The 27,281-nt window shown below is 42.6% G+C and overlaps 1 protein-coding gene across 7 annotated transcripts in view; it reads right to left on the bottom strand.

The window, feature by feature from the left end:
* The window catches only part of LOC110533121 (ryanodine receptor 1), a 74,872-nt gene that overhangs the window by 5,586 nt on the left and 42,005 nt on the right, over positions 1 to 27,281 (bottom strand). For 2 of the 7 annotated variants that reach the window (XM_036990461.2, XM_090186835.1), the window contains 22 exons: positions 24,022 to 24,192; positions 23,823 to 23,882; positions 23,610 to 23,744; positions 23,135 to 23,247; positions 17,854 to 17,950; positions 17,647 to 17,753; positions 17,482 to 17,533; positions 17,286 to 17,360; positions 13,690 to 13,789; positions 13,434 to 13,513; positions 13,277 to 13,353; positions 13,067 to 13,140; positions 12,507 to 12,524; positions 9,500 to 9,580; positions 9,288 to 9,376; positions 8,947 to 9,075; positions 8,745 to 8,849; positions 3,777 to 3,858; positions 2,364 to 3,673; positions 2,149 to 2,255; positions 1,820 to 1,985; positions 1,601 to 1,687 (listed from right to left, as the gene is read on the bottom strand). In XM_036990461.2, coding sequence (XP_036846356.2) covers positions 1,601 to 1,687; positions 1,820 to 1,985; positions 2,149 to 2,255; positions 2,364 to 3,673; positions 3,777 to 3,858; positions 8,745 to 8,849; positions 8,947 to 9,075; positions 9,288 to 9,376; positions 9,500 to 9,580; positions 12,507 to 12,524; positions 13,067 to 13,140; positions 13,277 to 13,353; positions 13,434 to 13,513; positions 13,690 to 13,789; positions 17,286 to 17,360; positions 17,482 to 17,533; positions 17,647 to 17,753; positions 17,854 to 17,950; positions 23,135 to 23,247; positions 23,610 to 23,744; positions 23,823 to 23,882; positions 24,022 to 24,192 — 3,315 coding nt within the window. Of the gene's footprint in view, positions 1 to 1,600; positions 1,688 to 1,819; positions 1,986 to 2,148; positions 2,256 to 2,363; positions 3,674 to 3,776; positions 3,859 to 6,793; positions 6,812 to 8,744; positions 8,850 to 8,946; positions 9,076 to 9,287; positions 9,377 to 9,499; positions 9,581 to 12,506; positions 12,525 to 13,066; positions 13,141 to 13,276; positions 13,354 to 13,433; positions 13,514 to 13,689; positions 13,790 to 17,267; positions 17,361 to 17,481; positions 17,534 to 17,646; positions 17,754 to 17,853; positions 17,951 to 23,134; positions 23,248 to 23,609; positions 23,745 to 23,822; positions 23,883 to 24,021; positions 24,193 to 26,793; positions 26,809 to 27,281 lie in introns of those variants that run through there. The other 5 variants (XM_090186831.1, XM_036990457.2, XM_090186833.1 and 2 more) reach the window with 5 other exon arrangements.

Raw genomic sequence — 27,281 nt, 5'->3', positions numbered from 1 at the left:
TAATGTTTAGGTCAGAACACTATACAACCACATGTCACTTCCCACCTGGAGAGGGTATCACACATAAAACAAATCAAATGATGGTCAGATACACTACATGACCAAAAGTATGTTGACACCTGCTCGTCAAACATCTCATTCCAAAATCATGGCCATTAATATGGGGTTTTCTCCATTTTACTGCTATAACAGCCTCTACTAGATGTTGGAACATTGCTGCGGCCGGGGACTGTTGGGCGATTAGGCCTGGCTCGCAGTCGGCGTTCCAATTCATCCCAAAGGTGTTCGATGGGGTTGAGGTCAGGCACGGATGTTGGGCGATTAGGACTGGCTCGCAGTCGGCGTTCCAATTCATCCCAAAGGTGTTCGATGGGGTTGAGGTCAGGCACGGATGTTGGGCGATTAGTACTGGCTCGCAGTCGGCGTTCCAATTCATCCCAAAGGTGTTTGATGGGGTTGAGGTCAGGCACGGATGTTGGGCGATTAGGCCTGGCTCGCAGTCGGCGTTCCAATTCATCCCAAAGGTGTTTGGTGGGGTTGAGGTCAGGCACGGATGTTGGGCGATTAGGTCTGGCTTGCAGTCGGCGTTCCAATTCATCCCAAAGGTGTTCGATGGGGTTGAGGTCAGGCACGGATGTTGGGCGATTAGGACTGGCTCGCAGTCGGCGTTCCAATTCATCCCAAAGGTGTTCGATGGGGTTGAGGTCAGGCACGGATGTTGGGCGATTAGGACTGGCTCGCAGTCGGCGTTCCAATTCATCCCAAAGGTGTTCGATGGGGTTGAGGTCAGGGTTCTGTGCAGGCCAGTCAAGTTCTTCCACACCAATCTCCACAAACCATTTATGTACGGACCTCGCTTTGTGCACGGGGGCATTGTCATGCTGAAACTGGAAAAGGCCTTCCCCAAACTGCTGCCACAAAGTTGGAAGCACAGAATCGTCTAGAATGACATTGTATGCTGTAGCGTAAAGATTTAACTTCACTGGAGCTAAGTGACCTGAACCATGAAAAACAGCCCCAGACCATTATTCCTCCTCCATAAAACTTCACAGTTGACACTATGTATTGAGGCAGGTAGCGTTCTCCTGGCATCCGCCAAACCCTGATTCGTCCGTCGGACTTCCAGATGGTGAAGCGTGATTCATCACTCCAGGGAACACGTTTCCACTGCTCCAGAGTCCAATGGTGGCCAGCTTTACACCACTCCAGCTTGGCATTGCGCATGGTGATCTTAGGCTTGTGTGCGGCTGCCCGGCCATGGAAAACCATTTCATGAAGCTCCCGATGAACAGTTCTTGTGCTGACGTTGCTTCCAGAGGCAGTTTGGAACTCGTTAGTGGGTGTTACGACTGAAGAGGACAGATTTTTACACTCTACGCACTTCAGCACTCGGTGGTCCCACTGTGAGCTTCAAATCAAATGGTAGGCTTGTGTAGCCTACTGTACCATGTTTCCACTTCACAATAACAGCACTTATAGTTGACCGGGGTAGCTATAGCAGGAATGGAAATTTCTCAAGGGGTGTCCACATACTTTTGCATATATTGTGTATTTCAAGTGACAGCTATTTTTTATATATAACCTGTAAGAATTTGTTCACCTTGTAGAAGAGTAGAATGAAGTTTAGAGCAAATGCAATGAACAGTGCCAGAAAACGCAGATTGTAAAAATTCCGAGAGAGGTAGTTCTGGGAAAGAAAGAGACAAAACGTTGTATTAAACCGCAGGTGGTACAGAGGAATTGACAGTATCCAAATTGCCACATCAGCAAGTCACAAAAACTATTAGAGGAAAGCAATTATTGAATTGCCATGTCTAACCAAGAATTTGTTTCTTTGGATGTCCAGCTCAGTCCAGAGTTGGAACCCTTGCTCCCTGTGTTGTTTCTTAGTTTTCTTATCCTTGGCCTTCTTTTCCTTCGGTTCCTCCTGTTTCTCCTCCTCTTTGGTCTCAGCTTCTTTCTCAGCCTTCTCTCCATTTTCGGTGCTGAAAATTAAGTAAATGGGGTGTTTGGTTTATAGCACGTTCCAACAAACACCAAAAGATGAACGCATGTACAGTATTGGTTAATAAAGGGGGATGGGAGAGTGTAGGGAGGCAGGACAGGTTTATCTACTGTACATGAAGGAAGATGGCCTGAGGTACTCACTCTGCCTTCTCAGGCTCTGGAGGGGGCTCCTCTATGGCAGGAGCAGGAGCAGGAGCAGGTTCAGCAGCTTGGCCATCAGCAGCTGCAGCAGCACCCTCCTCTGGTTGCTGCAAACCACAAGAAAAGCTAATTAGTATAAGTAATGTAGACATACTTTACTGGAAAGCTCACAATGCACTTTTTAGTCTCTGCATTAAATAGGAAAGGTGCCTCACCTGTTTCCTCCTCGTCAAAGGAGTACCCTCAGGAGTAGGAGGCTCAACAGTGGCCTCAATTCCCATGTCACCAAGTCCTCCTGGAGCATCAATGCGTGGAGGCCCCCCACCTTCCTTGTCTTGTTTGTCCTCCTCCTCCTCCTCTCCACCACCTGTGTCCATTTGGTCAGTCACCCCTCCTGCCTCCTGCTCCTCCCCAGTCCTAGGCTCCCCTGGCAGGTCCCCGTGCACCTCGTCCTGGGTGGGGTCGGGCATACTGGCCAAGATCTCTGTCACTGTGATGTTCTTGGCTCCCTCCACCAGGCCTCCTCCAAAGAGAGTTTGCCAAATGAGCAGGAAGAAGCCCTTACATACACTGTAGATGAAGTGCAGGATGCCAATGAGGATAGTCCAGAAGAAGGTGGCCAGACCCACCACTATCTGCTTGATGGTCATCTTCCTCACCCTGCGGTACTGCCTGCGCAGGTTACGGAAGGTGAAGATACTCAGGAAGTTCAATAAGCTATTGATGAAGTCTGCAAAGGCAGAGCTGGACTCTGGCTCTCCTTCCTCCCCATTGCCCTCTTCATCTCCCCCTCCACCTCCTCCTGCCTCAGCTCCTCCTTCAGCCGGCTCATCATCATCCTCCTCCTCCTTCTCTTCCTCCTGCTCTGAGATCTGGGAGGCGATGTTCATCTCAAAGATGGTGTCCTCGCAGAAGTTGACAAACATCTCCATCTTCTCCGACTCGCCCCCCTCATTGACAACATCAAAGATGAACTGTCGTTTAGACTCTCTGACCTGAGGCATCTCCCACTGTGTGCGGTTGACCTCGCTGATCTCAAAGTAAATACGCTCTATCTTCCTGCTGGCACCCATGATCTCAATACGGCCCAGGAAGGGGCGGAAGTAGTTGAGTACACTCTCTGCCTGCTCTAAGAAGTTCTTCAGCCTGAGGTCATGAGGGACATGTTCAGACAGGTTGGTCAGCAACACTGCAATGTTAAATCCAATGTCTTTAGCTGGCTCCTGGAAGCGGTCGGCAAACTCCTCAAAGTTGATCATGTCATTCTCATCGGCCTCTGAGCAGGACAACAGGAATTGGATCTCAGAGGGAGAGTACTGTTTCTGGCTGTCCATTGCCTTCTGAAAGTCCTTCTTAGAGATCAACCCTCGGGGGTCGGTCACGTAATCACGGAAGGCGTCTGACGCCACAATGTCCTTCAGTTTGAGAAACATGTCAAAGAATTTGAGGATCATCTCCACGTTGCTGGACGACTCCACCAGCATGTCCACCATCTGACGGGCAATGGTGCCGTTCACCACATTACCTGAAACATGGCATAAAATGGAGGCAAATGATAAAGAAGGTGAGAGAAATGAAAGAGAAAGGGCAGAAACAGCAGAAAGATTGTCATAAAAATTCATTTTTACCCTCAAGTAGAGAGAGCAGCATAACCACCATGTCCTTTTGGAGGTCCAGTAGCTCCTTCAGCAGGCCAATCTGGCTGGAATCCTATGATACAGTACAAACACATACAGTGCCTTCAGAAAGTATTCACACCCCTTGACTTTTTTTGTTGCGTTACATAGTGGGATTAAAATTGATTTAATTGTCTTTTTTGGTCAACGCTCTTCACAAAATACTCTGTAATGTCAAAGTGGAAGGACATTTACTTTAAATTGCAAAAAATATATATATATATAAAAAGTTTAACACTAATATATCTTGATTAAATAAGTATTCAACCCCAAGTCAATACATGTTGGAATCACCTTTGGCAGCGATTAAAGCTGTGAGTCTTGCTGGGAGCTTTCCACACCTGGATTGTGCAATTATTCTTTAAGAAATTATTCAAGCTCTGTCAAATTGGTTGTTGATCATTGCTAGACAATCATTTTCAGGTCTTGCCATAATTATTCAAACAGAATCAAGTCAAACTGTAACTCGGCTACTCAGGAAAATTCACTGTCTTCTTGGTAAGTAACTGCAGTGTAGATTTGGCCTTTTGTTTTGGTTATTGTCCTGCTGAAAGGTGAATTCATTTCCCAGTATCTGGTGGAAAGAAGACTGAACCAGGTTTTCCTCTAGGATTTTGCCTGTGCTTAGCTCCATTCTGTTTATTTTTTATCCTGAAAAACTCACCAGTCCTTAACAATTGCAAGCATACCCATAACATGCTGCAGCTACCACTATGCTTGAAAATATGGCGAGTGAATATTTTTGTTCTGTAAAGGCTCACCTTCTTTTCACTCTGTCAATTAGGTTAGTATTGTGGAATAACTACAATGTTATTCATCCTGTTACCTCCTATCACAGCCATTCAATTCTGTAACTATTTTAAAGTCACCATTGGCCTCATGATGAAATCCCTGAGCAGTTTCCTTCTTCTCGGGCAACTGAGTTTGGAAGGAAGCCTTTGTGGTGACTGGGTGTATTACACTATCCAAAGTGTAAATAATAACTTCACCATGCTCAAAAGGATATTTAATGTCTGCTTCTTTGTGGGGCATTGGAAAACCTCCCTGGTCTTTGTGGTTGAATCTGTGTTAGAAATGCACTGCTCGACTGAGGGACCTTATAGATAATTGTATACGTGGGGTACAGAGATGAGGTAGTCATTAAACAAATGATGTTAAACACTATTATTGCACACAGAGTAAGTCCATGCAACTTATGTGGCTTGTTAAAACCTCTTAAGGATTAGCCCCTTTTTTCAATTTCCATCTAAAATGACATACCCAAATCTGCCTGTAGCTCAGGCCCTGAAGCAAGGATATGCATATTCTTGGTACCATTTGAAAGGAAACACTTTGAAGTTTATGGAAATGTGAAAGGAATGTAGTAGAATATAACACACTAGATCTGGTAAAAGATAACACAAAGAAAAAAAACATTATTTTGTATTTTCTTTTGTACCATCTTTGAAATGCAAGAGAACAGCCATAATGTATTATTTCAGCACTGTATGTGCAAAGATTTAGACTGATCCAGTGAACCAATGCATTTCTGTTCAAAATGTTGTATCAAGACCGCCCAAATGTGCCTAATTTGTTTATTAATAAGTTTTCATGTTCAAAATTGTTCACTCTCCTCAAACAAAATAGCATGGTATTCGTTCACTGTAATAGCTACTGTAAATTGGACAGTGCAGTTAGATTAACAAGAATTTAAGCTTTCTGCCAATATCAGATATGTCTATGTCCTGGGAAATGTTCTTGTTACTTTCAACCTCATGCTAATCGAATTAGCCTACGTTAGCTCAACCGTCCCATGGAAGGGACACCGATCCCGAAGTTAAGCACATTTTTACTCCTCAACTTATTTAGGCTTGCCATAACAAAGGGCTTGAATACTTATTGACTGAAGACATTTCAGCTTTTCATTTTTCATTTGTAAACATAAAAAAATACTTTGACATTGTGGGGCATTGTGTGTAGGCCAGTTACAAAACATCTAAATGTAATAAACTTTAAATTCAGGCTTTAACACAACAAAATGTGGAAAAAGTCAAGGGGTGCAAATACTTCTTCAAGACACTGTGCAGAACATTTTAGGCCTGTAGACTTATAATGATAATGAAGATAATTCTTATGCCAATGGAATCTAGAAGTATTCATGCAGTATGACAGTAGTGGGATGGCCTGAACCCATATGGTTTGGATTTCAGTGCAAACACATTTCATTAAGGAGTATTCAATGAGTTCACCAGCACAATGAGTCTCCAAATCTAAAATGTCCTTTCCCACCGACTATGTGCTCCACTACTCCTGAGAGTCATGCTATATCTTCTTTGATAAATTCACCCACAGTGGTTAAATAACTACTCCTCTACGTCATCTGGGGTCTGCGCTGAAAATACACGTAACTGCCAAAATAAAGGAAACACTTGACGAAATGAGGGATACAAAGTATATTGAAAGCAGGTGCTTCCACACAGGTATGGTTCCTGAGTTAAAACAAATAAAACATCCCATCATGCTTAGGGTCCTGTATAAAAATGCCCAGTTGCCCATTGATTTGGCTACCATGGCAGAAGAGATCTCAGTGACTTTGAAAGAGGGGTCTCACAGGAGTATAGGGGGTTTAAATCGTGTGTGTCTCAGTCACCAGATCTCAACCCAATTGAACACTTATGGGAGATTCAGGAGCGGTGCCTGAGACAGCGTTTTCTACTACCATCAACACCAAATGGTGGAATTTATCATGGGATGAATGGTGTCACGTCGCTCTGATAGAGTTCCAGAAATGTATGCGAAAGGCGCATTGAAGCTGTTCTGGCGGCCAACGCCCTTTAAAGACACTTAATGTTGGTGTTTCCTTTATTTCTGGCAGTTACCTATATGTACTCCAAGAAATACATTATGAACTAGTACGAAACGGCCATTAGAGTAAATGTCTCCATGTTAAGACATAAGAGGCTGAAGGTTAAAGGGATATATCACCTTACCCTGAAGATGATCCTTTGCTTGCATTTTATTTGAGACACACATTTAAAATATTTCACCATAAACAATTAACAAATCAGGAGAAAAAGAAAAAAAAATGTACCACACACACATCAAGTTACATTTGACATGTACGGAACTTACAATTCAAGAGAACCTGTATGTTCACTTGGTTTTTTTTGGGCCAACAACATTAGTTGAAAAACTATTAAAAAGTGAAAAAGAATATTAATTGAACACAGAAAGACTAGAGAGTAGCATGCAACTCCGACTTTATGCCGGGGCAAAGTTAGAATTAGTCAGAAAGCATCAGGTCAGAAGTGAACAGTATACAGCCAACCATCCATTACTGTGTATCGAGGTCATCCAAGTCATAAATGAGGTCACACAGAGGGGCAGATTAATACAGTGTATGCTCCATCAGGGATTGTTAAAGGGCTGTCTCTTTTCTCAGTTAGCTTTACATTCACCTGCTTTAAAGCCTTTCATGTTACTATGCCTAAGGCAGACCGTTAAAGGGGCAAGCAGCAGTTTCTACATCCATTGTATTGAAATGAATCATGTAAATGTAAACAAGAACATGGTGAAACCCTGTCATTTTGATATAATGTATGGTCAATCCTTGCATCCATAGCTCGGTCTATGAATTTGAGAGTGGTTGCATTTCTCCACCCCCTTCCCTCAGCTTTTTACCCGAAACGGGGCAGGGAAAACGCTTAGTTATTGATTCTACTGCTGATTGCCACTTTAATAAAGAAGTTGAGTAAAGTCTGGAATGAGAATCCAATATACAGCAGGTAGGTTAGTAATGTCATTTTATAAAGCACTTTGCGTTAACCAAATAAAGCAATGTGGACCTCTGCTTTTTATTGTCGCAGTAGGTTGTTTTCAGTTGTTTTAATTGTTTTGGATGTTGCATTACAAAAACAATGAGTACTTTTCTAGTTCTTATTCCAGCTTTAAAAGGCAGGTGAGTATAAAACAAACCGGGGAAAAAAAAAGGAAACCAGGGATGAATCAGGAAGAAAAAAAACTGGTAAACACTCAATCACGTCAATGATAGATAAATAAAATGAATACATACTTTACCCTGCATAGACCATGTGAAAGACAGTTTACATAATCATTATCTCATACGATTTTGTAAGCAGAGTAAGAACGCAAAGACAGTGCTACATTTCAAAGTACTTTGGTTTTTCCTGTGAAACTTCTATCAAGGTGTTATGTACTAACATGACATCACTAATATACGTAACGCTAAGTACTTTACATATACTTTACCAATCTACTAACTACGATACAAATATGGTGTTCATTTCTTCAATTACCACTGCCATAGTCATATAGGTGGTATGTCTGCAAGCCAGTGCATTTGTGTGAATGTCAGGTGAAAAGAGAGCATGAGGAGATCTCTGTGAGGAGGGGGGGGGGGGGGGGAGTAAGAGCGGACACTTTGATGTAGCAGATGTTTTAGCATCACACTAATATTTAGTTCACCATTCCAGATTCAGTTTCTACAAACTACTTCTACCGTAAATATATATATTTTTTTTAGAAATGACAGACTCAAACAATGCAACAAAATAATTCAAGTTGTGTACTTGAAAAGTGTTTGTCAAGTGCAAAGTTGGCAGTCAAGTGTAAGTTCATAACAAATGTTCACCCCTGCAATGGTAACACAGATCACTTTTGATTGTGAAACCACAATCTTGTAGGTGCATTTGCAAGCTGATCGTGTATGTTGTGCACAGCAAGCAGTGTATACTAGCTACACACAGATTTGCACGAGAACATATCAGATACATGTGTGTGATATTTCAACTGTGTCATTTCCTCATGCACAACAAATCAATGTTCGCTTAAGGTTGATCACTTGTGGTTTCTAAATGCTGCTGGCGGTGTTTTGTATGGTGAGAGATGGGTACAGTATGTGTTGAGGTAGGCAGCTTGTACCTGTGCCAGCTTCATCATCATGTGGGCAAAGACGTGGAGGAAGCCCACCACTGCATCCCACAGCCTGCTGTGGGTCAAGGACTGCTGGTTGCCTGTACATGGACCCTGAGGGGTGGGGGGCACCAGGTACAGTCACACACATACCATACCCAGTAACATCCAGTCATCTACATGCTGTACAGATGAATGGGTTTATACTCACCTGGATGTACTCAGTCAGACTGTTGAAGATCTGTTTAGCCACTGTCATGGCCTTGGAGAAGTTCTTCTTGCCTGGCTCATCAATGATATCTTTCCCAGAGTAATACCAGTAGAAATCACTGATTGACTCCTTGAGAGAGTAGAGAGAGAGAAAGAGAAGAGAGAAGAGAGAGGAGAAGCAAAGAGCGAGAGGAGAAGCGGAGAGAGCGAGAGGAGAAGCGGAGAGAGAGAGAGAGAGAGAGAGAGAGAGAGAGAGAGAAAGTGTGTGAAAAATGTGCAAGGTGAAAGGGATAACAGGACACCTCTTTAACAGGTATGTGTTAATAGTCAGAGTCCCAGTACCTGCAGTCGGAGGAGGTAATCCACAGTGCAGATGATGATGTTTATAGTGGTGGTGCTGCCTGTCTGTGTCCGCAAGTAGTTCTGGAAATCTGAGACAAAACACACAGTAAGAGTCCACTCAAAGACATTACAGCGAGTCATGATTCAAGTCCTGATTCAATGATAAATCTGTCGTTCCTTAACTAGAACACCATTGTCATAATTTCTCTCACCGTTATTGTGGCCCTCACAGAGCAGCTGCAACATGCGGAACAGATCACAGGTGAACTCATCATCCGCCATGACTTTCTCACCTGGGAGGGGGAGAGACAAAGGGACAGAGCATCAGACTAGTTCTAGGAATACTGGAAGTCTTTAAGGGGGGGGGGGGGGGGGGGGTTCAGTCAGGCTGCCTCTATCTGTATGCGGTGTAGGCTGGAGGCTAACTAGACAATTTGCGCCATTCATCGGAGTGTTAGCCTGTGCGCGCCATGGTCAGCAGCACACAAGCTTGCAGCAATAAGATGAGTGTGATGATCATTGCACAGCTCTCCATCACGTCTGGGTAATCGCATTAGTAAGAGCTGCAGTGACCTCCTTACAGACCATCCATCTTCCTGATCCCCTTGGCAACATAGACGAACAACCGTTTTAGTTGGATACCGGGGTTGCTCGCTGTGTGACTACAAAACAGGAAACCTCAAACACTTGCTGGAATCCCGGCCAAGAGGTTGGCGTGTAAAAAGCACATTCACAGCAACAAGCAACGATAAGAACTTCTGCACTTTTATACACATAATCAAACACCATTAGCGTCACATACATAAAACACGTACAGAAACAGTTGTCCATAAACACGGAAAAACACAGTATACTATACAGTGGGGCAAAAAAGTATTTAGTCAGCCACCAATTGTGCAAGTTCTCACACTTAAAAAGATGAGAGAGGCCTGTAATTTTCATCATAGGTGCACTTCAACTATGACAGACAAAATGAGAAAGAAAATCCAGAAAATCACATTGTAGGATTTTTAATGAATTTATTTGCAAATTATGGTGGAAAATAAGTATTTGGTCACCTACAAACAAGCAAGATTTCTGGCTCTCACAGACCTGTAACTTCTTCTTTAAGAGGCTCTTCTGTCCTCCACTCGTTACCTGTATTAATAGCACCTGTTTGAACTTGTTATCAGTATAAAAGACACCTGTCCACAACCTCAAACAGTCACACTCCAAACTCCACTATGGCCAAGACCAAAGAGCTGTCAAAGGACACCAGAAACAACATTGTAGACCTGCACCAGGCTGGGAAGACTGAATCTGCAATAGGTAAGCAGCTTGGTTTGAAGAAATCAACTGTGTGAGCAATTATTAGGAAATGGAAGACATACAAGACCACTGATAATCTCCCTAGATCTGGGGCTCCACGCAAGATCTCACCCCGTGGGGTCAAAATGATCACAAGAACGGTGAGCAAAAATCCCAGAACCACACGGGGGGACCTAGTGAATGACCTGCAGAGAGCTGGGACCAAAGTAACAAAGCCTACCATCAGTAACACACTATGCCGCCAGGGACTCAAATCCAGCAGTGCCAGACGTGTCCCCCTGCTTAAGCCAGTACATGTCCAGGCCAGTCTGAAGTTTGCTAGAGAGCATTTGGATGATCCAGAAGAAGATTGGGAGAATGTCACATGGTCAGATGAAACCAAAATATAACTTTTTGGTAAAAACTCAACTCGTCGTGTTTGGAGGACAAAGAATGCTGAGTTTCATCCAAAGAACACCATACCTACTGTGAAGCATGGGGGTGGAAACATCATGCTTTGGGTCTGTATTTCTGCAAAGGGACCAGGACGACTGATCCGTGTAAAGGAAAGAATGAATGGGGCCATGTATCGGGAGATTTTGAGTGAAAACCTCCTTCCATCAGCAAGGGCATTGAAGATGAAACGTGGCTGGGTCTTTCAGCATGACAATGATCCCAAACACACCGCCCGGGCAACGAAGGAGTGGCTTCGTAAGAAGCATTTCAAGGTCCTGGAGTGGCCTAGCCAGTCTCCAGATCTCAACCCCATAGAAAATCTTTGGAGGGAGTTGAAAGTCCATGTTGCCCAGCAACAGCCCCAAAACATCACTGCTCTAGAGGAGATCTGCATGGAGGAATGGGCCAAAATACCAGCAACAGTGTGTGGAAACCTTGTGAAGACTTACAGAAAACGTTTGACCTCTGTCATTGCCAACAAAGGGTATATAACAAAGTATTGAGATAAACTTTTCTTATTGACCAAATACTTATTTTCCACCAAAATTTGCAAATAAATTCATTAAAAATCCTACAATGTGATTTTCTGGGGAAAAAAAATCTAATTTTGTCTGTCATAGTTGAAGTGTACCTATGATGAAAATTACAGGCCTCTCATCTTTTTAAGTTGGAGAACTTGCACAATTGGTGGCTGACTAAATACTTTTTTGCCCCACTGTTTGCACAGTATCCACAGATAAAAGTACATGGTCACATCAACATGGATAGGTACAATGGACATCACGGTATACAGACATACAACGCAATGGAGAAGTTCACTCCCCTTCCTTAGTCAGTGCATGCAGAAACACAGAGTCATGCAGCACAGACCTGCTATACTCCTCTAACTTCCCTGAGTGTAGGTTAGGGCCAGAGTTTGGTGTTCTGTCCGAGCAAGGTAAATTCGAGGGTTGATGCCATTGCGGGGGGAGGAGGATTACAGCGTAAGTCATATGAGCAGACACAAAGGGCTTATCGGGGAATCATGGCCAGGGACCAGGGTTAGCGAGTTAACACTAAGGGTGAATTTGAGAGATCAATGGATTGAGATATTGCGCTGATTCCGTGCTCATGAATTCTTATAAGTCGCAATAGTGGCGAGCTTCGGAGTTTCAGTAGATCTACAGTTAGACACTCAAGGGGAAAGAATGCTTTTCAGTCACTGTCTGTTGCTAGTAAAATGACCTCTTTGAGAGTTTAATAAGTTTGCCATGTATACATAGACATGTATTTACCTGAAGTAAACAACGGCATTGGCATTACTTGACATGACTGAGAAGTTATTTCATAAACTCTTTGAGTGTGAAATTGAATAGGGGTGGGGGCGCCACAACACGAGATCATTCAAAAGAGCTGAAGGAGATGAAGAGACAGGGAAGGTGACAGGGAGAGAAAGAGAAAAAGGTAGAAAAACAGAGGGACAGAGGTATCATTTACCCCGTTCGGACTTCATGTCTGAGGACCAGCAAAGGATGGAATGGGAGAGGGGAGGGAGGGACGCAATGATGGCAAGGTAGGGAAAGAGAGGGGTAGTGAGTTGACAGACAACAGTAGAATACTTAGGAGTTGGGAGGGGAGGTTAACAACAGTCTATAGTCAACAATTCTAATTTAGAATTAGTTTACAAGTACATTAGACTTACAAAAATATTCTACAAATAAACATTGAGTGTAAAGAACACAAAATATTAGCAGGTCAAAATACACTACTAGACAGACACTCTGTAAATTCAAATCAACATCTGACAAAATTACACAGTTAGATCACAACATCGAATCATTCAATCATTATTGGACAGCAGAGTTGATGGATGTTACTACTCGTTAACACTCGTAAGATGAGGAATGAAGTGGAGGAACTATCACTCAGTGACCATAGGCCCTGATACTGAACAAGTGTGTGTGATTGCCTGGACAGGACATGGATGCAAAGGTGGTGCAAGGTAAGGCAAAGGTGGAGAACCAGCGTCCTGTACGGTCAGAGCTTTAAACACTTACTTGTTCCCTCCTCCGACACCATACCCAGCCCCTCTGCCTTGTTCTGTCTCTCAAAGGCATTCAGGTCCAGGACACTGCCATGAAAAACCAACACTTTTCTAAGCATACATAGTCACCTTTAATCAAACTTTGTAAGCTGTTGACTCCGTTTTCCAGTACGTATGTAAGTTCTATTCTATACTTGAGTAATTCAGGGGTGAAGACAAAAACCTGCACGTCTGCATTAGAGCCTGGACACTCAAAAAGAAGCCGACGTCCTTCTTATCCTTCAGGTATTCAAGCATTTTCTGCAAACGGATAGTGAGACCAGTCAATAACGATTATAACCTCAGGTCAGATGGACAGAGCCCACTGGGGTGACACTAACCTGTTGAACCTCAACGTTACCACCGTTTAGGATGGAGATGCCCAGTTTAAGAGTGGAGGACACCATGCAGCCAGTCTCACCTAGATGGAGCAAAAAGTACTCTTTACCATTCTAGATGACGGGTATAAATAGTCTTCGTAATGTGTCGACCATGACAGGTATCCTTCAAATACGCGCACCGTGACTGAGAGACGTTGACTTGTAGGGCTAGCCTGTAGGGAGCGTGCATGATGTACTGTACAGGCCGGGGAAGTACCTTTGCAAGCGCTGATCATCTGCAGCACCATCTCAGCCGCCCCACGGTTGTGGAGACGGGACTGCTGGTATAGGAGCCTCTGCTTCTCCATCTCTTTTTCCTGCGATAAGAGACACAGATGCTGTGACTGTGTCCTGGTGGTCACGCATCCCACCCCGCAGTCACTCTGCATTCACACAGCTAGTTCCTAGCTGGCTAGACGTTCTCCCTAACCTCCACGGACTTACAGCCGTAAATGTTTTAATAGTGCAGGCCTATAGTTGTACATGCTACATGTCACAGGCGGCTGGTGGCACCTTCATTGGGGAGGACGGGCTCAATGGAATGGCTGGAATGGAATAAATGGAACGGTATCAAACACATAGTTTCCATGTCATTATTATGAGCCGTCCTCCCCTCACCAGCATCCTGTGCTACATACTGTGTCTGTCTACAGTTGATATGGTTTCTCATTCTCAGTCTCTATTTCTTTGTCATTTTCCTCTCATTGTGTGGAAAAAAAACGAATTCAAACCTGCATGCTTGGTGTGCTTTTTGACTCGTTTTTCCACTTTTCATTAGCTTTATATCACCTGTCTGTCTCATTCTCTCTCCCCGGTTAATTAGTCATGGAGTCGTTACACTAGTTCTTCACGTTTGCCGACTTGAGCAAACGTTCGACTACAGCAAACAGCCCCGATGGCCTTGCATAATGCAGTGGTAGCAAATGCAAAGGGACCATACAGGATATATTGAATAACCACAGCTTCTCCCCTGGTGTCTTATAATCACATTTTGAACTTCACACAGCCCTCAGAGTGGAGCTGTTCTGCTCAAAGGAATATGATGACGTTTCTATTTTAAAAAACCCAAAACATCTCTTTGTCACAGAACCACATTTACTGTAATGCAGTTCAGCATATATAAAAAGGTATAAAAACGAACCAGATGTAATACTGTAACCAACATTTTCTTTAAAACAAGATTGAATTCAAACAAAATACAGACATGTTTTATCAGTATCCCCACCCACAGCCCCCCACCCTCCTAACCCACCCACACCCACCCAAAGCACCACCCACCGCCCGCGTATGCCTGACCATGGTCTACCCAGTAAGTGTGGTGAAGGTGCACTTGGCATTACTTAGAGGTTTTCCAATCCATGGAAACAATAGTTTTTTGGGGGATAAGCCCAGCCTGAGGTATAGTATACAGTCTGTCTACCAGTGAAAGTGCTGTAACTATGTGTACACATACTGTTACTGTATGTGTCTGCCTATGTGTCTAGGAGAGTAGACTGGCTTTCACTGTAGTCTATTGGTCAATACGCTAAGTAAGTATGGAAAGGAACAACATTGATTAGTAACATTCCGTCAATAGAAATGAACGTGTTATGCCAGAGTAAGTGGGAGAGCGGAAAGAGAACATGGAACTGCCACGGACAGAAGTCAGTCAAAGGTTCATTAGTTGGTTACGGTGTGAGAAACAGACAGGGTCAGTTCTGTTAGAGATTCCCATCCGAGAAACAGACAGGATCTGTTCGGTTAGAGATTCCCATCTGAGAAACAGACAGGATCAGTTCTGTTAGAGACTCCCATCTGAGAAACAGACAGGATCTGTTCTGTTAGAGATTCCCATCTGAATCTACATGAAAGACCATACAGTACACAAGGGGTATGAGCTGACAGTGATAGGCTAGACTTGGGACAATGTGTAGTAGCATACATGTAGCTAACAACATGGCTAATGACCTCCTCCACTCTAAAAGGTAACTATTTACAGAATTCCTATTCATCCAAACATACCACTTACTATATATAAATATTAAAATATACCGATATACACTACCGATATACACAATTTATTAGGTACACCCATCTACTACCAGGTCGGACCCCCCTTTGCCTCCAGAACCAACCGAATTCTTCGGGAATTGACACGTTTCTCAATAGGTATCAAGGGACCTAACGTGCGCCAGGAAAACATTCCCCACACAATTAAACCACCAGCCTATACCCCTGACACCAGGCAGGATTGGGCCATATAATATATGATATAAAGGTAATGCCGCATACGTCAAACCCTGACTCTGCTTGGTCCGACAAATCCCAGTTCCTGTTGCGTCATGCCGATGGCAATCTTTTTCCACTCCTCAATTGTCCTGTGTTGGTGATCACGTGCCCACTGGAGCCTCTTCTTCTTGTTTTAAGCTGATAGGACTAGAAGCAGGTTTGGTCGTCTGTTGCAATAGCCCATCCGTGACAAGGATCGATGAGTTGTGCGTTCCGAGATGCCGTTCTACAAACCACTTGTTGCACAGCGCCTATATTTGCCTGTTTGTGGCCTGCATGTAAGCTTGCACAATTCTTGTCATTCTCCTTCGACCTCTCATCAACAAGCTGTTTTCCCCCCACAGGACTGGCGATGACTGGATGTTTTTTGTTTTTCTTACCATTCTCTGGAAAACTCTAGAAAATGCCGTGCGTGAAAAGCCCAGGAGGCCGGTCGTTTCTGAGATACTGGAACCGGCGCGCCTGGCACCGACGATCATACCACGCTCAAAGTCACTTCGGTCACTCGTTTTGCCCCTTCTAACGTTCAATCGAACACTAACTGAATGCCTTGATGCCTGTCTGCCTGCTTAATATAGCAAGCCACGTTACTCACTGTCTGTAGGAGCGAATCGTTTTCATGAAACGGGGTGGTGTACCTAACAAACTGGCCACTGAGTGTATATACTGGCGAAAAAAATGGAGGAGGCATTATATCTTGACAACATTAATTTGACCCATGTAAACACATTCTGCCTGCCAAAATGAAGGAATATACAGTGGAATATATCAGTGGAACTTTGTGCTTAGCAGGTAGGTCGATGCTTTAGGAGGGTCCACATGATTTTTGTATGGTCTACAGTAGGGTTGCTGAACTGGCGGCCGTAGTTGGCCCGCAGGTGGTTTCTGAGCAAACATTATTTTTTTATAATATATATATATATATTTTTTTGATGGACATAAAATAGTGTAAAAACACCAGGAAATCAGCTCCAAGTGATTTTCATTTTGGAAATCTGTTCCCAAGTATTCCCACGCATAATAGAGACACGTGATCATATACAAATGTAAGCAAAGTTTGAAATGATTGCTTTAGTCCAATATTATATCTGTTGGGGCTTCTTTCAATCAATTTGCAGTCTACAAATGATTTGTAATTATGTTCCAACCCCCCCAACCATCCACTCAATCATTTTTTCCCCTGCGGCAGAATCTAATTGATGATGCCTGGTCTACAGAATGTGTTTTTTTTCCGGATCACTTTGTCATGCAACATCTCCAGAATGTTAACCACGATGTTAACCACAATGGCAAGGTACAATCCAGAAACATTTGGGTTGACGCAAAACACACATAAGGAGAAAGAGGGACAGAACATTTTTGATGAAGCAACACACATACAGTAGAAAGAGAGATGAAACAGACAGGAGAGACAGAAGAAAGACATATGCATGGGGGCTGATGTGCAGTGAATGATGTGGTCACTCGATGCGTCGAGAGCTACCGCTCCAGTGTCTCCCCGGTCCCCTGTCCCTGGTCGCCCCATACCAGTTCTGTCTGTCGCACCTCAAAGGACATCTCATCCTCAGCCCCTTCCTCCACCTCCTCTCCCCCTTCGTCCTCCTCACCAATGTGGCAGCTCTACAACACAAAGAAAAAAAAAGAAAAAAAAACATGACATACTGTAAACAAAACAACAACACATTAACATACAAATAACCATAACCTCCTAAAATGTCATTCAAACAGAAAGATAACTCACCTTTGCCATAATATCCGCGTATGCCATATATAGGTAATCTGTATCAAGTTTACTGTAACAAACAGAAGGACCAGAGGTTTAGGCAACATATCAAAGGTGGAGATGTGTTGAATTCAATCCAAAAGCTGCTCAACTAAAATACTCGAGGGAGAAAAGGAGTCCCACCTCTTTTCTGTGAGAGCAGTACGGCTGAAATGCAAAATGAGCTGGTGAAGGGGGTCTGGCTTGGTCTCCGTCTCTTCCTCCTCCTCTCCTTCCTGCTCCATGGCTTTCTGTGTTAGAGAAAGAAATGTGGGAGTAAAACTATAGGAGGAAACTCTCAGATCCTGAAATCCTCAAAAGGTGAGTCAAGCATGCGGCGGCAGAGCTTACAGACAAGTCGTCTATCATTCGGTCCTCAAAGGAGTAGCCCTCAGTATGGATCCAGTTGCGTTTGTACCCTTCCAAGAACATATTGGAAGCTCTATGCCTGTGAGTCAGACAGAAAAAAAATGTTAGTATCTGTATTTTACTTGTGGCTGGGTGTTATTAAATATACAGTGGCACCAAAAGTTTAAAAAGTGTTGATAATGGACAGAATGCGGTACAGCAGATCCCCTTATTGTATGGGACACTTTTAGCATTTACATTTGGAGGCCATGCAATTCAGTGCCCATCTCTAAAGCTAAAGCAATTTAGGTCGAAAGAGTCCATAGGAAAATGGAAGGACTAACAGTACAGATAAACAGCAATAAAAGCAATGGTACCATAGAGGCTCAGAATAAGTTAGAGGGAAAACAAAAAGAAATGGAGGAACTTATTCAAGAAAGATCAAGTGACCATACACTACAGTTCAAAAGTTTGGGGCCACTTAGAAATGTCCTTGTTTTTGAAAGAAAAGCTCATCTTTTGTCCATTAAAATAACATCAAATTGATCAGAAATACAGTGTAGACATGGTAAATGACTATTGTAGCTGGAAACATCTCATTTGTAATGGAATATCTACATAAGCGTACAGAGGCCCATTATCAGCAACCATCACTCCTGTGTTCCAATGTCATGTTGTGTTAGCTAATCCAAGTTTATCATTTTAAAAAGGCTAATTGATCATTAGAAAACCATTTTGCAATTATGTTAGCACAGCTGAAAACTGTTGTTCTAATTAAAGAAGCAATAAAACTGGCCTTCTTTAGACTAGTTGAGGATCTGGAGCATCAGCATTTGTGGGTTCGATTACAGGCTCAAAATGGCCATAAACAAAGTACTTTCTTCTGAAACTCGTCAGTCTATTCTTGTTCTGAGAAATGAAGGCTATTCCATGTGAGAAATTACCAAGAAACTGAAGATATTGTACAATGCTGTGTACTACTCCCTTCACAGAACAGAGCAAACTGGATCTAACCAGAATAGAAAGAGGAATGGGAGGCCCCGGTGCACAACTGATCAAGAAGACATGTACATTTGAGTATCTAGTTTGAGAAACAGACTCCTCACAAGTCCCCAATTGGCAGGTTCATTAAATAGTATCCAAAAAACACTAGTCTCAACGTCAACAGTCAAGAGGCGACTCCAGGATGCTGGCCTTCTAGGCAGAGGTATACCAAACCTTTTTTGATATACTCAGAGGACCGTTATAGTATCGGACGGTCTGCTTTCATTATTACTGAAACAGGATCCAAGTGGTACATTAAAAGATATAGTCCATTAAAAAAATTGGAGGCCTCTTACACTACAGTGTTGTGATGCAAAAATGATAGTAAAATGCTTAGCGCATAGAATTAAAAAGGTATTGTTGGATATTATTAATCCTAATCAGACAGGTTTTTTACATGGACGATACATTGGAGATAATATAAGACAAGCACTGGAAACAATAGAACACTATGAAACATCTGGGAAACAAGGCCTGGTATTCATAGCTGACTTTGAAAAGGCTTTTGATAAATGCCTGGAATATTTCAATTTTGGAGAATCTCTTATAAAATGGGTTAAAGTTATGTATAGTAACCCAGGTGTAAAATAGTAAAATAATGTCTACTTCTCAGAAGGTTTTAAACTGTCAAGAGGAGTAAAACAAGGTTGTCCACTATCGGCATATCTATTTATTATTGCCATCGAAATTTTAGCTGTTAGAATCAGATCCAACAATTATATTAAGGGGTTAGAAATCCAGGGCTTAAAAACAAAAAGTGTTATTGTAAGCTGATGATTCATGTTCTCTTTAAATCCACAATTTGGATACCTCCACAGCCTCATAGAGGATCTAGGTACTTTTTCTAACCTCTCTGGATTAAAACCAAATTATGATAAATATTACATATTGGATCACAAAAAAATACAACTTTTACATTACCGTGTAGTTTACCAATAAAATGGTCTGACGGGGATGTGGACATTCTCGGTATACATATCCCGAAAGAAAGAAATGATCTTACGCCATTAAATGTTAATCAAAAGTTAGCAAAAATAGATAAGATCTTGCTACCATGGAAAGGAAAATACCTGTCTATTTGTGGGGGGAAAAAATCTCAATAACTCCGTAGTCATATCACAGTTCACCCATTTGCTTATGGTCTTGCCTACACCTAGCGACCCTTTTTATACTTACACGAGCAAAAAAATATCAAATTTGATTTGGAATGGCAAGCAAGACAAAATTAAAAGGGCCTATTTATATAATGAATATGAATTCGGAGGGCAGAAATTATTAAATATTAAAGCATTAAAGGCATCAATCATAAAAAAGTTATAATTCAATCCAAACGGGTTCTCTAGCAAATTAGTATGTCTCCCCCATGTTCAAGAATGGCCTTTTTCCCTTTATTCAGATTACAACCTCTCACTTTCGTTTATTTGAAAACGATAAAAAATATTGTTATTTTTAAAACAAGCCATAGAAAGTTGGTTGCAATTTCAGTTTAATCAACCAGAAAAGACTGAACAAATAATACAACAAATATTGTGGTTACTCAAATATAACAGAACCATTCTTTTTTATAAAAAAGTATAAACTTTGTAAATTATATCATAAATAGAACTGGTGGAGTTTTGTCACACATGCAGCTAACAAAAATATATGGAAATGTTTGCTTTACCCAAAATTGCAACCAACTAATTGCAGCATTACCGCAAAAATGGAAGAGGAAAGTGGAAAAAGTAAGGAACTGGTCTGTCGGCCCTGCAATAAAGACCAAAATGTGTTAAGGAAAATTGTGATGAATTAAAATATGTACCAGTTTCATTTAAGGACCAAAAAATAAAACAGCTGTACCCTATAGATTGCAAAATAGTTGGGAAGAGATTTCGATGTATCGATTCCATGGAACGTGGTTTATGAAATGATACGGAAAACGACACCGGATTCAAAACTTTTTCAATTTAAATTATTATACAAAAATCTTGCAACCAATAGAATGTTGAATAGAATATATATATATGTCCACATATATGGGGGATACAAGCTTCCCAGCTCTGCAGATTTTTCTGCGAAGAAACAAAGTCATTAGGTCATTTATTTTGGGACTGTCCATATGTAGCTAGTTTTGGGTTACAGGTCCAGGAATGGCTGAAGAATTGCAACATTTACCTGGAGCTAAATCTGCATCGTCAATCAATCAATAATACTTTCAGCAAAACATTTTCTTTAACTTACAATCTATAGAAACTATGAAAATAGAAAGGTTCACAACTTTTGTGAAGCATCACAGCGCAGTTGAAAAATATACGAAAAATAGAAATCCAATATGGATGGTGTTAAGAGATAGATGGGAGGAGTTGAACGGAGCTGAAGGGTGCGGACTAAAACAAACTAAATATAACTATTGTAAAATAGATTGTGTACGTAAAATGTATATATGTATAAGCTAGAAGTAGAAGCCTAAGTGTTGTTGTTCATTAGTTTACTCCAATTAGGGGAGGGGGATGGTAGTGGAAAATATATTTTAAAAAGATGCGTGTGTATACACACACATATATATATATATATATAGTTGAAGTCGGAAGTTTACATACACCTTAGCCAAATACATTTAAACTCAGTTTTTCACAATCCCTGACATTTAATCCTAGTAAAAATTCCCTGTCAGTTAGGATCACCACTTTATTTTACGAATGTGAAATGTCAGAATAATAGTAGAGAGAATGATTGATTTCATCTTTTATTTCTTTCATCACATTCTCAGTGGGTCAGAAGTTGACATAAACTCAATTAGTATTTGGTAGCATTGCCTTTAAATTGTTGAACTTGGGTCAAATGTGTTGGGTAGCCTTCCACAAGCTTCCCACAATAACTTGGGTGAAATTTGGCCCATTCCTCCTGACAGAGCTGATGTAACTGAGTCAGGTTTGTAGGCCTCCTTGCTCGCACACACTTTTTCAGTTCTGCCCACAAATTTTCTATAGGATTGAGGTCAGGGATTTGTGATGGCCACTCCAATACCTTGACTTTGTTGTCCTTAATTTTACCACAAGTTTGGAAGTATGCTTGGGGTCATTATCCAGTTGGAAGACCCATTTGTGACCCATTTGTAACTTCCTGACTGATGCCTTGAGATGTTGCTTCAATATATCCACATAATTTTCCTTCCTCGTGAAGTCATCTATTTTGTGAAGTGCACCAGTCCATCCTGCAGCAAAGCACCCCCACAACATGATGCTGCCACCCCCGTGCTTCACGGTTGGGATGGTGTTCTTTGGCTTGCAAGCCTCCCCCTTTTTCCTCCAAACATAACAATGGTCATTATGGCCAAACAGTTATATTTTTGTTTCATCAGACGGGAGGACATTTCTCCAAAAATAATTATCTTTGTCCCCATGTGAAGTTGCAAACCGTAGTCTGGCTTTTTTATGGCGGTTTTGGAGCAGTGGCTTCTTCCTTGCTGTCCTAACCGACTTGCCAAAAATATAGTTTATTAACAAGAAATTTGCGGAGTGGTTGAAAAACAAGTTTTAATGACTCCAACAAGTGTATGTAAACTTCCGACTTCAACTGTGTATAAAGTTTACATACATATAGGTTGGAGTCGTTAAAACTGCCAAGTTCTCATTTATAACTGCGACCTGGCCAAGATGAAGTAAAGCAGTGCGGCACAAACAACAACACAGAGTTACACATGGAATAAACAAACATACAGTCAATAACACAATATGAAAAAAAGTATATATATACAGTGTGTGCAAATGAAGTAAGATAAGGGAGGTAAGGCAATAAATAGGCCATAGTGGCAAAATAATTACAATTCAGCAATTAAACACTGGAGTGATAGATGTGCAGAAGATGAATGTGCAAGTAGAGATACTTGGGTGCAAAGGAGAAAAAAAAACAGTATGGGGATGAGGTAGTTGGATGGGATATTTATAGATGGGCTGTGTACAGGTGCAGTGATCTGTGAGCTGCTCTGACAGCTGGTGCTTAAAGTTAGTGAGGGAGATATGAGTCTCCAGCTTCAACTGTAAATACACGCACACACACACACACACACACTATATTTTCTAAAACAAATCAAAATATATTTTAGATTTTAGATTCTTCAAAGTAGACACCCTTTGCCTTTGATGACAGCATTGCACACACTTAATGTTCATATGTGTTCTTAATACGTTCTTAATGTTTTGTACATTGTGTATATGTGTGTATATGTGTTTGAATACAAGGCTGTAGTAGTCTCTCTGACCTGGGTAGGTTGTAGAGTGGCGTCATCCTAAAGCAAGCTACCACAGCCTTGCGTCTCTGCTTGGACAGCAGTTTGTGCCACACCATCTTCTTGGATTTGAAGGGGTGCTCCGTCTAAGTGAGAGAAGAAAGAACTGAGAGAAACGGCACCACTGACATCATGCCATGTGTGTCAAGTAGGATTATAGGGACGCTGTAGGATTATATTGATGCTGTAGGATTATATTGACGGTGTAGGATTATATTGATGCTGTAGGATTATATTGACACTGTGGGATTATATTGACGCTGTGGGATTATATTGACGCTGTGGGATTATATTGACGCTGTGGGATTATATTGACGCTGTGGGATTATATTGACGCTGTGGGATTATATTGACGCTGTGGGATTATATTGACGCTGTAGGATTATATTGACACTGTAGGATTATATTGACGCTGTAGGTTTGAACATGGGTGTATTACTCTACTCACCACCTCAATGTGATAGAGCACAGCTGACACCTCCTGCACCCTCTTCACCACCTTCTCTGGAGCGTCAGCATCCTCAGCCTTCCCTGCCATCTCCTTATACAGGGACATCTGCCAGCGCATGGACGGGTTCTCTACCTGGACACAACACACACACACACTGCAGCTGGGGGAACAACATGTATCACTTTCCTGTACCTACCCACTCCATCTTACCTTGCCTTGAAGATGCAGGTTGTTTTGCAAGAACTCCCTTACTTCCTCATCAGTGTCCCTCTGGAAGAAAATGTTTTGATATTTATTTTGGGAACAATTTCTTTGTCTAGATATACAGCCCTATGGTCCGTCACATAAGACTAGTCTACATGGTTACTATGGCAGAGTTATTCAAGACAGCCGAGGGAGGGCACACTACCAACGAGTATCGGATCTTGGCCAGGTTGATAAGCTCATGATCAGCAGGGGAGCACATGTTGAGGCCGATGGGGAGCATCTTTTTCAGGGCAGCCACAATAAGTGACGTCTGCACCGAGTAACGGTCTCCCCGTCTCTTCTTCTTGGTACGCTCCACGTCTGAGCCACCAGCCTGGAGAACATAAGGAGGGACCAAGGCGTTACGCATGTCTTCCTCATACATACGGTTGGCGCCACAACCACTATGCGGGGGCACTGTACCACGTATCAAGTAACACTGCTTAGCATTGAACCCATGACAGCACTGATTCAATGTCACAACACGCATTATTCCCAACTTGCTACTTGTATTCCAGTGGACATGTGACCATTTCTTCTCATTTGAATGACCTGTTGAGTTAGACAGTGTCCCCCTACCTGTTCACCCGGACAGTAGCTATCACAATACCAATAATTAACACCCTGTAATATCAAGAGCCATGGACTCCTCTCTGAACCCTTCAGTCTAGGTCACTTCCTTTACATTACCATATCCTTCAGTGTTTGCGGCATGTGGACAAGCAATGTACTGAATGAGCAACCTACGGATACCCGGAATGAGGGCTACATCTCAGCACCATAATGATCTGAATCTCTGAACTCCTGGCTGGTAAGGGGAGGGGAATGTGAGAATGTAATAGTGTATTGAGAAGGACTGGGGGGGTTGGGGGCTGGGGGGGGGGGGGGAAGGTGATGGGGTTGGGGGACGACAACTGAAAGGAATCATTCTAATCTGTAGGACAGGAAATCAGTCAAACTGCACATATAAAAACATGCTTACAACACACACATTACGTCCACATGAAAAACCATCCAGCATTCGATGGAAACACTGGTGGAAAACAACCTTCTACGGTATGTTTCTCAGGTGAGTTTGGCACCAGCAGAACTAGGTGAAGAATGAATATGTTATATGGTGTCGGAGAGTAACAGACGCTCCTGTTGAAAACACACAAAACAATGTGCTGTTAGTAGCACCATGTTGATGGGAGCTAGAATCAGACTGAAGGTGTTAGCTACCAACTAGCAGATCACACAAGCAAACCAAATGTCCATGGGATACGTTCCGTCGCCCCTGTGCTCTACTCCCGCACTCCTGTGCTGTTTCTGTGAGGGAACATTGTCTGTTGTCTGCCCTCTATGACGTCCCCAGCAAGCTTGTATGTGTGTGTCATACAGCAGGCTGAGGATGGCCAAAGGAGTGAAGATAACAGAGGAGCCCATAGTAATGGCCGCCCCACAGAACAGGAGAGGATGCAAAGCCCATAGAGATCCTATTAAATTAGTATTCTAACTGCTACTTCTATGGCAAAGTTCGTACGAACAGAGAACGTGTCGTAGATAAATGCACTGAAGGACTAAGGGAATCTGCAGTGGTGAAAAGTGAGAACAATGTGTTACAGTTAACTGCTCTATGTAGATGCAGCTCAGAGTACGCCCTACATGCCGAAAAAAAGTGCATCTAGCTTTTCCCCGTTACGTTTCCCTGGGAGTGTGTGTGTGAGTGGTAGGAGTGTTTCAAAGCCACTGATAAGTCCAGGCAGATTCAACCGCTTCTCCAAACCAGTCCTTCAATGCAAGGAGTGTGTTACGAATAAGGCTCGTTTAGAGGAAGGTGGGTGCGATGGTTTTAGGGGAGATTTTAGAAGACAGGTTTGATTAAAATAGAATGAGGTGAGGTAAAGTCACATCAGGCATATTCTACATAGGGTAGTATAGAGCTTGTCCCAGAGACCTGCTTCAGTCCTGTTAAATATAGTGTCAGGTCAGGGTTAAAGTGGGACAGGTGGGTGGGTGGAGACTGACTGGGGGATATGAAGAAGCTAAGCCATGGTCTGACACAGTTAAAGGGAGTGAGTGCTGAGCGCAGAGAGGGGGGCTAACATCCCCTTGCGGAGTGAGCTTGATCACAAACGCTATAGACCAACCAACCTTCAACAGAAAAGTAAAGACATGACAGGATGACTCCAACCCAACTACAATCAACTAAGTGCAAACTCATTGGCAGGATGATGGCACTCTGCTCCCACTGCTGCTTTGGGCAGGCCTAGTGCGGAGCCTAGTGCCATGAGCCCGACTCTAAGGCAGAGTACTTTCATCAAGCTCCTCCAGACTCCCCCCGTCACACACTGGCAGGACTGAGGGTGGCCCACGATGGCCCGGCCCTTCGTCCAATAATGTTGTATCAGTATGCTGCTTTTCTCTGGCCTTTTCTACTGTGCCTGTCACACACTCGGTCACACAAGTGTGTTTATGAATGTAATTCTATGCAGATGAAAAGTAAACGTTTTATGAGAGATTAAGAGCTGGACGTTTAGCTGAGTGTATGTCACCGTCTAGATATGTGAACACAAGCCAGTCCCCAGTGTTGTCGACAGTGTAACTGGATCTAAAGCATATCAGTGACGCATGTAAGTCAATTCAGACCAACTGTTTTCTATTTCTGTGTGTCATCGTGCAGATATAAACATGTGAAATGCTGGACCCAGTTTCGTCCCATTGGTGTTGCGGTAGAGTGCGAAACACGTAGCTAGTTACCAAGTGGACATGCACACCTGTCTCTATATACAAAGTATTTGGCCGCTAGCTGTGTGTGGGTGTTGTATTGGAACACGCTAGAAGTGTGGTTGTGGTATCCCGGTGTGCCAGTGTGTCGGAGGGGTTGATGAAAAGCCCCTCAAAAGTGAGGTGCCATGCGGTCAGCACAGCGGTCGTGCAGAAACAAAAGTCTAACCTCTGAGTCGCTGCCCTGGAAACCCAGCATCAACACAGAAAAAGAGGACAAGGGTCAAAGAGAGAACACTTAACACACCTGCTATCGCTACAATACTCGACCTCTCTACTGGCATATACACGGACTAATCTTATAGATTAGGATCGTATGCTTCTCTTAGTCCTCAAACGGAGAGAGAGAGAGAGAGAGAGGCCAAGGCCGGCATGAAAAACATGGCTGAAAAGTTGCCAAAATGATCTAGCAAAAAAACAAACATTTTTTTAAAGGTTTCTAATATACAATACCTGCTGAAGATGTCGTAGGGAAAAGACTTGAAAGAAGAGCCTTTTCTGTGTGGTTATTGTCAGTGATGATACAGCATTGTGCTATGCAGATATTAAGTACACAGTTTTGAAAAATATACACCCGATTTGTATAGGTAAATTAAACACAACACGGTTTGCTCCAATAGGCTAGGAGAAGATCAAAAAAGGAATTGACAATTAAGT

The sequence above is a fragment of the Oncorhynchus mykiss genome, chromosome 10 (genome assembly GCF_057628025.1).
Source record: "Oncorhynchus mykiss isolate SJ-2025 chromosome 10, ASM5762802v1, whole genome shotgun sequence".
Classification (NCBI taxonomy): Eukaryota; Metazoa; Chordata; class Actinopteri; order Salmoniformes; family Salmonidae; genus Oncorhynchus; species Oncorhynchus mykiss.
The sequence above is the reverse complement of the archived record's forward strand: the minus strand, read 5'-3'. Positions and strand labels throughout refer to the sequence as shown.